The 15123-nt window shown below is 42.5% G+C and overlaps 1 protein-coding gene across 1 annotated transcript in view; it reads left to right on the top strand.

Annotated features, from left to right (window-relative positions):
- Positions 1-15123, top strand: part of CTNND2 (catenin delta 2) — a 522107-nt gene that overhangs the window by 243736 nt on the left and 263248 nt on the right. The window contains exon 6 of the mRNA XM_041475907.1: positions 2181-2748. Within this exon, the coding sequence (XP_041331841.1) occupies positions 2181-2748 (568 nt within the window). The remainder of the gene's footprint in view (positions 1-2180; positions 2749-15123) is intronic.

The raw sequence follows: 15123 nt of genomic DNA, 5'->3' as shown, positions 1-15123 counted from the left end.
TGGAAGTTGTTACCATATAGTCTAAACCTGGAAAATGAAAACTGTACTCCTGTCAAATACATTATTGGACAGTCAGCTGAAGATTAGCCCTTCTTTCCAGTTTAAAGCATATACGGTAAGTAGCTCAGCATGAAAGTAGCTTTTAAAAGTTCGCTGATGTTCCCACAGTTTTCCTTCACAGTTTTACTTAGGAGCCTTTCAAATGAACAACTTGAGATTGTTGACCATTTTTGAGAATGTCATGACTTGTACTTGAAGCTGTGGTGTTTGTTACTTGCTACTGCAATCCGAACAGTCCAGCTCAAAAGAGAGCAGCTACTTCCATCTATGAGCCCCTTGCTCACCTGGCAGTCACCCTACAGAGCACCTGGAGTGGAACAGTTTACATTTCATTATGTGTAAAGCCATTGCTCTGCCAGGTGCAAAGCCTCAAAGCCAGGGAGGTTTGGGTCTGGCAGTGCTCTCTTAAGAAGCCTGAACAATGTCAGTGCTGGTAGCTTCTTCCATGCTACTGACAACTGGGAGCAAAGCTCCAGGAGGAGCTTTTCCAAAGCTTTGTTTCTTGTCTCTGTCTAGGAAAATACATATTCTTCCTCCAGACACAAAGCATTTAAGATGAGGGGCAGGCTCCAAAAGTAAAAAAAAGAAACATTTCCAGTGGGCGTACATAGGAAGAAGTACAGATTTCTGGCATTTTGAATCTTGTTTATTTTCTGCTCTGATTAGTTACGTTGTCCTCAGTTCCTGACCAAATCCTTTACTGAGTGCAAATAGTGCAGATAAACCAAATTTCATACCAGGAACATGGTGCTTTTGCGCACTTGTTTTTTTGTAGGATGCTACTGGAAAACCACATTGCTATTCAACGTATAACAATGCTACTGTTGGCATACTCAACACCTCTTTGAATTGAGTCACAAAATTCACTATTCACATTTTAAAGCTTCTTCTGGCTAAGGAAATCAGTAGCTGAGAGGCATGTGCGTGTGTTTGGGCAAAGCACCTCAGACCGATTCAAACTATGCTGTCAACTCCGAGGATCCACAGCACTTTCTGAGGTTTCAAGTAAATCCCCTGCCTAACCAGAAAAAAAAAAAAAAATAGTATCTGAATCTAACAGCGCATCTTCCAACAGAGCGCTGAGCTCTCATTCACTGCGGGGTGCAGTTATGAGAGGCTTTTAATGTTACCAGACTCACAGATGATCTCTTGAGCCTAAGATCCCCGATAAAAAAAAAAAAAAAGGGGGGGGGGGGGGGGGGGGACCGCCTGTGTGTGAGGGTGAGCTCCATCCTTTGCGCTTCAGAGGCGGCTCAGGCACAGAACCGAAACTTCTCATAGGCATTTTCTCCCGAGGATTTTCTCTCGCTCCCTCTCCCCAGCTCCCCTCAATTACTGGTCTTAGAGGGAGCTCAGCGCTGCCTTGCCCGCGGGTCGGTGCAGGGGGCTCTCTCCCTTCTCTATGCAGATTCCCCGCTGGATGCGGCCCAGGGAAGCGCCCGGCCCCGGCAGCTCCTCCCGTACCCCCCGCCCCCTTCGTGCCGCGTAACTGAGTACGAGGCGGCCGCTCGCCGTGCTGCCAGGGGGGCTCGGCGTGCGCCGGCCCGGGCTTCCCCTCCCTCCGCCCCTTCACCCAGGTCGGGGTCGCAGGGGGCAGCGAGCTTCTAGTGCGGTGCCTCTCCTCGTAGGACGCAGATTGCGGGAAACCGAGGAAAGTTACTCGATTAAAGGCTTTTCCGAGGCTTCGGCCGCTCTTCTCTAATGTATGCAGAATAAAGGGGCGAGGGTGTATTTATCTGTGTATATGTACGTACGTAAGTATTTGAGCCGGGCTAAACCCTGCCTGGTTTAGGAGTTGGCAGGCGAGCGCGTTCCGGAACCGGCGCCCCGGAACGCTGTGCCTCACGGCCGGGTGCCGGCTTCAGCCGTCGGGAGGAGTTTCGACGCCTCTCGGGCCGAGCCGGCCGCTGTTTTTTCCCTGAAAGGCCGGGAATGCTTTAGCAGATTACCGACTCCCGTAATCCCGCGGGCGTCGGGTGCCGGCCTGGTTCGAGGTCAGCGAGGGGGCTGCGTGCGGCCGGGGGGCTGCTCCAGCCGGCGGGCCCGCACCGCCCCGCGCAGCGCCGGGGGAGCCGGGCGCCCGCAGCCGCTGACGCCTCTGCCTTTCCTTCCCGCAGCAGGGCCCGGGGGGCCGCGGCGCCCACCCGGGCGGCCCGGAGCCGCCGCCGCCTCCGCCCGCCGCCCCGCAGCCGCGGGAGCCCTTCGCGCCCAGCCACGGCAGCGCCTTCCACCTGCCCGAGCCCCAGCACGCCGCGGCGCTCTACTACGCCAGCTCCACGCTGCCAGCGCAGCGGGTGAGCTCCCCGCTGCCCGCCCAGCCCGGCGGCTCCCCCACCAAGCTGCCGCGGGCCGGCTCCGCCGCCGAGGGCGCCGCCTACGCCACCGCGCAGCGCCTCTCCTCCCCGAAGCAGTCCCCCAGCCGCCTGGCCAAGTCCTACAGCACCAGCTCGCCCATCAACATCGTCGTCTCCTCGGCGGGACTGTCGCCGTCCCCCATCCGAGTGACCTCCCCGCCCACCGTCCAGTCTAACATTTCCTCCTCTCCTATCCACCAGTTAAGCTCCACCATCGGCACTTACGCCACCCTGTCGCCTACCAAGCGGCTTGTTCACGCTGCCGATCAGTACAGCAAGCACTCCCAGGAGCTGTACGCCACCGCCACCCTGCAGAGACCCGGCTCCCTCGCAGGTAAAACCGCGGCCGGCAGCGCCTCGGGTCCGCGGCGGGGACGGGGCTGCGCGGTGCCGCCGCGCCCGCGGAGGGAGGCGGCGAGGGGCGAGGGACGGCGAGAGGCGGGGGGGCAGGGCCGCCGGCCGGGGACGGGAGCGAGTGGGGGGCGTTTGACACAGGAGCGGTACTTGGGGGAATTGCGGGTGGGTGTCATCCCGGGTCGTGCTCGGAGAGGCTGCTTGCCGCTGCTGGAGCAAAGTACCTGAGTTCTCCCGGCTCGTCCCGCCTTCCCGGCGCCGGGCAGGTGTGCGTGCTGCCGGGGGGTGCGGGGCTCGCCGCCGTGACCCGCGGTGCGGGTGGGGGGTTTGTTACTATGGCGAATCTCTTCTCTGCCGCCATCAGAACCTCTGAGCCTTTTGCTGGGAATCGCTCTTCCCCGGATTTACAGGGGGCTTAGGCGTACTTGACAAGTTTGGGGTTACTTAGCAGGAACTCCCGATGTACGGAGTCGTGCCGAGTAAGAGGTAGTGGTGATTTGGCTCCGAGTGCTCTTTGGGGAACAGGCTGTTACAGCTGATTTAATGTCTCTGTAAACGCAGACTTTGAGCAGATCCAAGAAGTGAGATACTGGTGCGCTGTTCTCTAAACCATCTCTTAGCTAAACTGAGCATCCTTCAGGGGTGGGTTTTTTGTGTTCTCAAAATTTTCAGTTTCATTGCTATAGTAACAGCTGCTATGCTCATATGTTCTCTTGTGTGACATAAATAGATTTGAAGATAAATAGGATACATAAAGAAGTTAGGCTGAGTTTATCAGTCAGGTACACAAGTCTCTTACTGGAGTGAAGACCTCACCCCCCTTTCTCCTCTCACCCACCTCCCCTCCCCCACTCCAGCTGTTGTCAGCATCCTATGTATTTACTGTGTGTCTAAACACACAGATGGAATTAACTAATAATAAAATACTGTTTTGATCTAGCTCCTTGTAAGAACTATTTGCTGGATTTTTCTCATATTTAAAGGGCAGGAATTTTAAAACTTTTTAATAACACCACATTTTCATTTCAGAATGAGTAAAGTGACAGTATCGTTAAATTAAGGTGAAATTCAAGATCTCAAGATGCTTATATCAAACCTGTTGTCAAATACTGAGTCTCAGTATTTGACAACATTAAGTGGTTAATTTACCATTAAGTGACAAGTATTAAGTGGTTTATTTACCATTTATATTAATACAACTTCTTCCTGCTGTAGTCCGACACACTGTCGGCCACAGGTATTAAATACTGCCTTTGTACAGAGGAAATTTAGGATTGCCACAGACTTTGTATTTTAGGGAGTTTTCTAACTTCATTGTATAGCAAGAGTTCAAGTCTAAAAAGGCATGGATGGAACAGTCAGCATCAAGGGAACGGAGAAAAAAATCGATTTAAAACTTATATACCTGTGGCTATGAGCTACTAGTATTTGCCTGATTTTTCTTACCCTTATTCTAGCATAGAAGTCTTTGCTTTGGGAAGTTTCTAACAGGCACAGTACTTTTTCCTGTTTATGGACTGTTAGCATTGACATTTGTGTTGTATTAGGGGTTTGGTTCTGTTTTTTTTTAGAAGGCATCTTTGTATCATTGCAGCATCAAATCTGTGATGTTAGCTTCATCCAAAACTTTTTCATTTAGGGATTAAGGTTCAGTGTAATGACTCTGAAGTGCTACAGAAGCTGTTTGACCTGAGCTAGATACAAGTTGAAATGTGGATTTAGACTCTTTTGGCCTTCTTGGCCAATAATGCTTCTGTAGACATTCCTAACAGAATTTTCTACTTTGTTTTGAATAAAAGTTAAGGAACTGACATTCATTTTCTTGGATTACTTTTAAATAAAAGCTTTTGATAAGACTTCTGCCTCTTGTATAACCTGCATCTTTTTAAAGCCCACTACAGGGCGTTGCCTGATTTAGTGATTTATGGCTTTGGTGAAATAAAAAGCCTATAGGGGATACATGCATTTAGGAAACTGCTTGTGTATTTTTGTGTGGATTTTCCTATAGAAGGGAAGTAGTGATTTACCATTTGAGTTTGCTGTTGAGTTCGTAAAAATTGATAAAGCAACAGTAACCTTGCCAAGTGCTGGGCTGATCAGAGCAAACATAACAATTTACTGGGTCACTCATCCCTTAGGGATTTGATTTTAAGATATATAAAAACCCTCGTTGTTTTATTTTATAACAAATGGAAAATCGTGTAACTTGAATAAGTATTGGGTGGCAGACCTGGAGAGAGAAAGTATTGCTACTTCAAAGACTCAGTGTAAGCTACAGTAAGTTAGTAAATACCTTTTTTTTTTTTTTTTTTTCCCCACTGTGGTGACATGCCTTTCAAGTAGGAGATGAAAGGAGCTCTATCACATGATCCATTCTTTTGCAAAGGCTTCCTATTGTGTGCTCCTACCCCTTATTTTCCACTGCCATTCTTATGCATGTTCCTCGAGGCCTCACTGCCATCCCAGAGTTACACATTTGCTAGCAGTGTTAAGTGCCTGACTAATCTTCTAGACTTTCACTGGATTCACTGAAGCCAGTGGACTACTCAGAGGCTTAAAATTAGCATATGCTTTAGAGTTAGCCAGGATCAGATGTTACAGATACTACTAAGGTAATGTTAATTTCTTCCTTTTTTCTGTAAGTATTTTTGCTCAGAATAGGTTTGGAATTTGAGCTATAAGTATATTATATTTTTGCAGGAGTTTTTCAGTCATTGTGTTAGAAATCAAACCCACTGAGAAGGAGAGCAAACAATAGTATTTTGAAAAGCTAATGTTCAATGAATAGTGGTTTTGCTTCTTGTTCGAAACATCCAAAGATGAGTTTAAGTTTTTTTGGGTTTTTGAGAGAGAGAGAGGAGGAGGAAGAATGGAGAACAGTTGTCACATTGCACTGATTGATGGTTTGCCTGCTGTGATTAATGTGAAGTTGCATTGGCGTGTATGTGTCATCACAGGGATGATGTTATACTAAGTAATCTTTTTTATATCTGGCAATAAAAAAATAAGTATTTGTAGTAATTACTAGAAACACAAATGATGCATTTGTTTTAATTATTTTTGCATTATACTAGAAATTTGTCCTGGAGCTATCTAGTTCATGAATACTACTGGGTTTCAGTGTGCTAAACAAGCCAAACTGTATCAGTGCCAGACTCAGATATTTAAAAGAGAAAACATTCAGATAAGATCCTTTAAAAAAAAATCAAGCAAAAAGTTACATAGATGACCCAAAACATAATCTGTATGAGACTTAACTGAGGAGATGGCATTATTTATATTAATTTCCTACAAATTCGATTATGAAACAATTTGAAATTTTAAAAATGGCAATTCTTAGACTTCGTCCTGAATTTCAAATGAGACATGCAACAGCGTGCAATGACTCAGTTTTAACCGAGTAACCTTAGAAACGTCTTCAGAAATGGCTTTTAGTCTAGTTATATTTGTGCTGCTGCCACTGCCAAGTGTGTGTGTGTATGGGTGTGTGTGTACATGTGTATATAGTGGCTCTGGTGAGTGTACATTTGCTGTGTTTATTCTTAGTCTAGCTGCTTCATTGCCATGATCTGCAATTACAGTTTTAGAAGTAGTTTTCTGCTCTGCACTTCTCCCAAGCATATTCGACCGTCTGTTCAAGCAGCGATCCAAATCCAGAAAGCACAGTTTGTAAATACCTTCCTGCAACTTCCACACCTGGACTAAGCTTTGGAGTGCTGCTGGGAGCCAAACTGACCAAAGCAGCCCATTTTGCCTGGAAGAAGGAGTGTTTAGGACAGCAAGCAGCAGAAATATGGGAAAACTTCCAGGAAGCAGGTCATGGCACAGGTGCCCACTCTTCATGCTCTTCTGAAGCATCTTCTCGTGGGCAGAATCAGACAGACAGTACTAAAGGAGTACTGAGTTTATGTAGGAGCAAAGGGGAAGGAGTCAGTCAAAGTGTGTTGTTCATGTGGTTTGTGCCTCAGGTTATGTGGTTGGGAGCAGCCCCAATGTTACAAAGCCACTCCTGCCTCTTCATCCATGTTTAGGGAAGACTAGAGACATGTAAAGCAATGGAAAGTAGTTTTATGCATTGCCTTATTACAAAAAACTCAAAGGATAATAATCCTTCTTGAAGACTGCACCATGTTTCATAAGCTGTACTAAAAGGTTAAGTTTAAGAAATGAGTGTTGGTGTGAATCACTTGATGTAATATTAGATGGAAAGAATATTACACAGCTATCTTTCATGTAGTGGTGACACATTTCACTGAAACAAGAACTGCAGCATCCCTCTAGACAGCTCTGCTGCTACCAGCATTGAAAACTTCAGTGCTCAGCCTGATGTTTATAATCTTCTTGCAAGTAAAATCGAAATGGAAAAGAATTTTTCTTTTCTGAGTAGGACTATTTGTATGCAAGTGTAGTACTAACATTAAAATAACATCAGTTTATAAAAATGTGGCATGGGTTAATACATAAAATATGCTTTCCACTCCTTATTGAGCAAAGAGTTCTAAATTTATCAGGCACTTAATTGGTTCCTTCTGCTCCTTCATATGTTTTGCCTCACTCATCTCTCTTTGCTGAGGACCTTCCTTTACCACTTCTCATTCTGTAAGCTTTTCACTGCATATGACATGTTGAACCCTGGTTTCCTGTTGGGGCTTATGGCAGGACTTCTATTTGATGGTGAGTGTTGACCTGTTAATGTCAGTGTGCAATCATAGGGGCACAGAACAGCTTAAGCAACTTTCTGTGGGATAAGTGATGTACATTACTGCTAGCATGGATTGATGTTTCCTTTTGATTGCATGAAGATATTGGATCATCTATATATCACTAGTTCATTGCCATCTTTAAAAATATTATCTTGTTAAGTGTTAGAGGTCTTCAGTAAATCACACTGTACTTGTTTTTGTGCTAGAAGAGCTGCATTACTGTTAACTTACAGCCAAAGTGAATCTAAATCACCCCAGAATTAAAAGTTCCCTGTGCCTTTAAATCCCCACCTGAGGCACAGGGCTGAGCTAATAAAATAGTCTAGGTGTGATGTGCCATTGTACTTTTTTGGACAGGCAAGGAAGAAAAATATTTGATTTTTTTTTTTTTTGGCTTTAACGTAAGCTCTTGGACCATCTATATGATTGATCGTAACAGAAAGGACACTCAGTTGTTTCCCGTAACTATTCTGTATTTTTACAGAATCCTGTGAGTATCTCTTTTATAGAGAGAACCAAACTGCTTCATTAATTTTAACCAAAATAGTTCTCCATAGATTTTTTTCTAAGTTTTTTTTCTTTGTTTTTATTAGCTAGAAAAGTCCTTTATCTGCTGCCAGACACATGAGAACACAGTTAATGCTCTTTTGTTCTGGGACAGACACTGCAGTTTTAGGGGTTTTTTCTTCTCCTTTTACTCTTATTTGTTTTGAGACTCTTTTCTTTCAGATAAGAAAACAAAGTGGAAGATTTTGAGTAATATCCAGCAATGTTTCAGATATTAATCAGAACATGGAATTTGTTGTCTTTCTGATACAAAATTACTTGCTTCCACATTGCAACCTGGAGGTTAGATATGCTGGTGTTGCTTTAGAGTTGATACAAATACACAACTCAATATTCACTTTGATTTTCTTTGTCAATTATTCTACCTATTTCTTTAGCAATAGTTATATTTCTAATTGTTACAACTGGAACCTTTACAATAGTGCTCAATTCCAGTTTGGAAAATGTATCCACAATGGACAGTGTACAACAAGAAAGCAGAAGGAATAAGGTGGATGACTTTGAAATATGTTATTATTGCCATGATTTTTGCTCCTGTATCTTTCAGATTTAGATCACATGAAATTAATTTGCTTGTAGGAGAGAAATAATTGACAAGAGCCAAATACAGAAGCCCCATGTGTATCTTTGAGCTAATGAATTTGATGTTGGCTCCCAATGTGAGAAAACACAAGAAATATGTGTAAACTTGGGTCCTGTTCTTTCACTGATTACCACCTATCCCTTTGCTTCCCATTCTTGATGAGGGACATTGTTTGGCTGATACTCCTAATGATCTTTCAGAGGGGTGTTAAATAATATTGCAGAGTAACAAGCTTTTTGGGCAGAGAGCACCAGTGTGTACTACTGCTGAAAATGGGTTCAACTTGTGTAAAGCTGCAAGTATTTTAACCAAATGACTGGGAAACTGTATGGCAGTGGCTGTTTCTGAGATTTTGTGTAAATGTAACATCAGACATGCTTCTGGGGACTACTGAGGCCTGTGCTGTTTCTTGGTAACCACAAATGTGGTTTCTGGCCTCTGGTCCTGAACTTTAGCAGTACCTAAGAAGGCCAGGATTCAAATTGAAGCGTGCAAGTCACTAGAAGAAATTTCTTAAGCATCAGAGCAGAACTTGAAATGTCTCTGCTTATATACCTGTTGAGCAGGAGGACAAGAAGGAGCTGAAGTTGACAAAAAGCTAACAGAGAAGAGTCTCTGTCCCTAGCAGAATGATGGTTAAACCAAGGAGCTGGAATTTGCCAGTTTTTCTTGGCTGCTGAAATCCCATGGAATGATGAAATCAAAGAGCAGTGTTTTGGAAACCTGACTTCATGGAACTTAGGTTAGTGAAATGGAAATACATTAACCAGTGCTGGCACTACAGTTCCTATGCTTGTCGTGCTTATGTTGATCTGCGTTCTGTTTAGTATGAGATTGCAGGAAGATAATAGGGACTCACAAACAATTATGCATCCAAACTTTTGGGTCTTAAGGGTGTGCTAGTGAGGCTAAGTCTCATCCTTGCCTATTATAACCCCTTTTTGCCTTCAGGTCTCAGTGGTGTCCTCATGTACCTATTCTCCTCGTCAGTTGCCAGGAGCATGATTCTGTGTTATAGGTCTTTGGCCTCAAACTCACTCCTTGAGAGCAGAGGAGAGTGCTGTTGTGTGAGATAGGGAGTATAAGCAAAGGCAAGGTCCCTTTCTATCAAATTTCTGACACTCAGTCTTTTATGGCATCAGTGAAAATATTTATTAGTGCTGTACAGTCTAAAATGGGATGACTGTGTTTGTCTTGCTTATGCACTGGGCAAAGAAGGCACATGTGAAAGCTGCAGCTTTCTCAGTCTCAATCTCTGTTGCAAGGCGTTATCCAGTAGCCTGGAAATGTTTGTTGCAAAAGTATTAATAAAAAATGATGGAAATGTTCATCATGGTTTTTGGGTATTTAAGGGATGTGAGAACAAGCCCTTAATTTTTACTGTGGTGGAAAACATCATCCTTTCCAGTTGCTGTGGCACAGAATCTTTTAGTAATAGATGGAGTAGCTCAGATTTAGGAAGTTGGTATGCAGCTCATCAGTAGCATAAGCATATCTAATGGCTTTTGGGTTGTTGTGTGTACACACTCTCTTTAAAAGCAGTGCAGGTGCCTCTGATCAAGAATAATTGATTATGGCAGAAAGAAGAAGGCAAAATGGCCAGTTGTGGAAGGTCCCTTTATTTAAGGCCAATGCTTGTGTGGGGAGGTTGCCCATGTCTGCCTGTGCCACATGCAGAGTGCTCATGGGTGAAACACATTACTTGTCAGTGGTAACAGCTGCCAGAAGATAGACTGGGCCGAATTTGCTCTGTGAGCAATCATGGGAGATAAGTGAGACAATTTTTCAGTAATCATAGGGTCAAATTTGAAGATCACATAGATGTGGACTCAGAACAGAATACCTTTTGGTTTTATAGAAGTGATATTGGAGAGGACAGAGAAGTATTGTCTAATAATAATGAATTCATGGAACTGTACCTTATCATATGCGGTTAGAAGCAAAAGTCACAATTAATACACTGAAATGAGGAGGACCAAGTGATGACTAATCTTACAATTATAAGGCATGGCATATAAAACTGCCAGTTGGATCACATAGATTTCTAATAAGTACATCAAGTAGCAACTTACAGTGTGTTTAGTGAAGAAGTGTCCCTGCCCTTGACAGGGGGACACTTTAAGGGGGAATCTTTAAGGTCCCTTCCAACCCAAACCATTCTGCGATGCTGTAATTGAAAAATGCTATATTGAATGCAAGTGGTTTGAAATCTCATGCAATCCTCCCTTTACTGAGGAAATTTTTGCATATGCCTTTCTATATTTACTTCCTCCACAGAGTATGTCTGTGTCTAGCCTTATGGCCCCTTATCCTCTCAGTCCAATCCAGGTGCAAAGCATCCCTTTTATCAGCTAGCCAGCTGTGCTGCTCTGAGGCAGTAAAAGCTTTTGATCATCCAGCTAAAGCTGTCCCTGGGTTTAAAGAGTGTTGCCTGGGAGGAAAGTAAGGGTGGAGAAGGAGCTGTGACCCTCTGATACTAGGGCAGATTTCCTGTCACTGGAGAGCAAAATGACACCTCTCCATGGGGTCTTTCCCCCACCCCACTACTTTCCTGAGCATCCTGGTTCAGTGGGAATGCAGTCATATTTACATTTGATCACCAAAAGGTGTCATAAGTTCTTCAATCCTGGGAGGGTGGTCTGTAAAAAGAGGGTGGTTTGGACTCTTTCAGGTATTTATGGGGGAAAAGAAGGTGGAGAGGGAGAAGATGACAGTCCTTTGCATATTTGGGGCTAATATACTGTGGAGCAAGGGAGGACTGAGTGAAAGAAAAATTACAGATTTGCTAATCATAGTGTTCTTTGGACATTGTAACATAACCTGATAGAAAGGATAATAAAATACATGAAGGTAGTAAATGGTTAATGGGATAATTTGCAAAAGGAGTTCTCCAAAACCAGATTGTGCTGGAATGACCTGCTTACTGACCTTTTCTTAGATGATATTTGATGTCTTTCTATTTCCTGTCAGGGCTCTGAGCGTGGTTTTTCTATAGTGCCACTTGGGAAATGTTTAGTTAAGCTAGAGAAGATGGATATTCTTGCAAGAGTGTAGTTGGGCAGGGACCTGGGTAAAGGAACATTTTCAGTTTGTCATTTTGAAGATTGAAGTAATGGAAAGGAAGGGTATTCCTAATAAAGTTCCACAAGGAAAACTCTTTTTGGCTACTTGAAAAATACTTTTTCATTTTATTATCTTGGCACAAAACTATGAAATAAGCCAAGGAAACTTCTTGATAGTGGAGTATTAGGAGGCATTTTCTGAAGAGAGGAAGATAAATCCTGTGTAGAAAGATGGAAGATGGAAAGATGGAAGGAGAACAGGATTGAAGCTGAGGTAATAATACACTTAATAGCTAGTTAAATGTTCAGCATCTTTGGCTGAAAAGAAGAGTAGGAAAATACCTATGCGACCTGGTTGAGTACAGCATATCTCAGCCACCTGTATTAGAAACATAATAGAATATTACATTGGCTCACATAACAAGAAAAACTGGGAGGGTTAGGATTTCATCTGGAGAACTGTGCACAGCTGTGATCCTCTGTAGGCAAGAGACACTTTCTAGCTTTCATTTCTTCTGAACTGTCCTGCATGGATTATCAGGAAATAAAGAAGCTTGTTGTACACAGACCTGACTTAGTGTTTTTTCTCCATTTCTTAACAGAGGAGAGGCTGCTAGATTACATAGCTTCTCACAGTAAATAGAGGTTATTGTTATTCTGGTAAGAATAATTAATTTGATGAAGGATTTACTTTCTTTGAAAACAGACAGGATTAGTTGAGTCCCTGGCAGCTTTTAGGATAGTTCATCTCTGTCCATGTTGAGGTATGTTTGAAACTAGATGATTTTTAAGGTTCCTTCCAACCCAGTTCTTTCTGTATTTCTATAATTCATCTGACCAAGGAGGGAGTGAGAGCTAAAGTTATCTTCTGAGTGGCTTTTTACCATCAGCCTTTGATTTTAGGGCTTTGACTAACCAGCCATGATGTGTTTGATTGGAGCATCTTTGTCAGCTAGTTCTTCTCCATTTTCCCTCAAAAGATTTGAACCCAGTAGTCCTAGTGAATACAGTGACCTCCCAGAGCCATGATTGCACTTTGTCTGGTCTCTGACCAAACTTCAAAGTTTTCAAGGTCTATTCACTGAAGTTTTGTGTTTATTTCTGTCTGAGGTTGTAGTTCCTGTGTAGTTCATGTCATCCTTGTCTGTGCTGCATGTTGAGATGCCTTTGGCAAGAATCAGCTAATGCTGAACATAACTGAGTAACTTCTCCAAACTGATGTAGTTTGTGTCCTGCCATGCTTGAGATCCTATCTTGTGAATCCATAAATGCAAGAATTAACTGTCTTAGCTGAAAAAACTCTTTTTCTCTGAAGTTTATCAAGGTTGTGATTGCATGTCGCTACTTTTTTCAGTCGGCAGCAGATTTTGGACCACTTTCATAAAATCAGGCAAGACTTGATGCACATGTCTTCAGCCAGCCATATGGCCATGGAAGTGTTGGCTTCACAGGCAGGGCAGCCATTTGACATGCAAATAGTGTCAGTTTGCATTTATGAATAACCAGTAACTAATGGTGTGACACTTCAGAATGCCTCAAGTACTTGTCACCTTTGGACTACATGAATCGCATTCTTCTAATTGAAATTACTGTTAAAGCCGTTCTTGAATCTGAACGCTTCCAGTAGTTTATTGCAAACTGTTGTGAACACTTATGTTCCTTATCTTAGATCTACTTTCCTTTTGCCGGTGACCTTCTTTGACCATTTGTCTCCTGCAGCATTTGTCATGGCCATTTCATTTTAGCATGGGCTCCCTGCTGGAGTGACAGCACTCTTTCAGCCTAAGGTCCTTTTCTGGCCATGCTTTTCAACAATAATCTGAATTTGTGAGGTTAATTGCAAAGTCTGTTTTCCTGTGTTTGTTTCTTTTTTTTCTCTGCTCTCTATTTTTTTTGCTTTTTTTTTTCTTCCCTTACAATAAGTTCCTGCTAAAAAGAATCTGTAGCCATCCATTTCCTCATTTGCTTGTTGCTTATTGTGGAAGGCTTTACTTAAGGTATTTTTCTGAGTCTTTGGAAGTTGGATACTAAATGCATGCTATTGAGTGATTGCTGTATTAGTAAGAATAGTAATTTAAAAGAGAACTTTATTTTATGGGATGCAATGATTATTTCAGCATAAATTTTGGGTCCTTGAGCTACTCATTGGTGTTGGTGTTAACAGTATTTCTTTTCTTTGTCTCTACATTCAGCATTTCTTTTATTTAGAGCATCCTTGTTAGAATTGCTTTAGATTATAATGGCTTTAGTAATAGGAGATTATTTTAAGTTTTCTAGCAGAGGTCTCAATAGGTACATAATGGAAACAACCTAAAACCAGCTTGAATAATGGTACAATAATCTTTTGAGCATAATTCTAAAAGTGGGTAATTGTTGGTCTAAACTTCTTTACAAGCATAACTAAATTCTTTAGTTAGATTGTATCAAATTGATTTTGTGTACATTTAATAAAATGTCCATGTTTTAACTCCCGTATTTTAAATGCAACGAGTCTCAAATGGATAGTGAAAACTTGATGAGTAATAGAATGTCACAGAATATCCAGAGATATCTTCCCTTTCTTGAATTCGGCGTTGAGAAAAAGACAATGATAATGAACTCCATTTTTTTCTCCTGGAATGTCACATACTTCTACCTCATGTCTTGGTGAAGTCTAGAAACCAGGGACTGCAAATAAGTCTTCATTGAGGAGGAGAAAGCCTCTGAGAGGAGAAGGTGTTTAAAATTCTATCAAAGATGACCTTACATGAAAGAACAAATACTATCAATGCTTTTCTCTATTCTCTTAATGAAAGACAAGTTTGAATACAAAGAGTTACAGATAAAATTTCCAAATTTAGTATTGTTCAGACCTCTAATAATGTGCAATCTTTTTGTAAAAGGAATTACAAAAGATAAGTTGCCAACACTTTCCTGTGAGCAAACCCCAGATGCAGTGTCTGAGATTTCAGCTGTGTCTGTCAGAAACTGGATCACAGGTTTTCAAAACAAGAATATTCATAATAAGTTAATACTTTTTAAAAAGTGCATGTGTGATTGAGATTCGTTAGAATTATGTTTGCCTTTTCCCTGTTAGCAGGAAAACCACCTCTTGGAACAGTGGAAGGAAGGACATTACAATTAGGTAGAGAATTCAGGTTGCCCAGCAAAAGCCAGTTGAGGAATACTGTAGTTGGGCAGACTTGACACTTCATTACCCAACTGAGTTTTGTTTTCTGTTGTTACCTTTTCCAGAGTATTGCACAGTGACTGTTTTTTTTTTTGTTTGGGAACCACTGTTCCACAAGCTCCTTCCTTAACAAATTCTCTGAAAATCTTGAGAATTTCACTTCTAGTTGGATTTAAGCTCTAGATATTCTTTCTGTTCCTTGTGCAGGGAGGAGTTGATGTGGAAAGGTTTTCCCCTTCCCCCTCCACCAGAGCTGCTGTGAGAACTTGCT

The sequence above is a fragment of the Pyrgilauda ruficollis genome, unplaced genomic scaffold, assembly GCF_017590135.1.
Source record: "Pyrgilauda ruficollis isolate IOZ18807 unplaced genomic scaffold, ASM1759013v1 scaffold37, whole genome shotgun sequence".
In the NCBI taxonomy this organism is placed as follows: domain Eukaryota; kingdom Metazoa; phylum Chordata; class Aves; order Passeriformes; family Passeridae; genus Pyrgilauda; species Pyrgilauda ruficollis.
The sequence above is the reverse complement of the archived record's forward strand: the minus strand, read 5'-3'. Positions and strand labels throughout refer to the sequence as shown.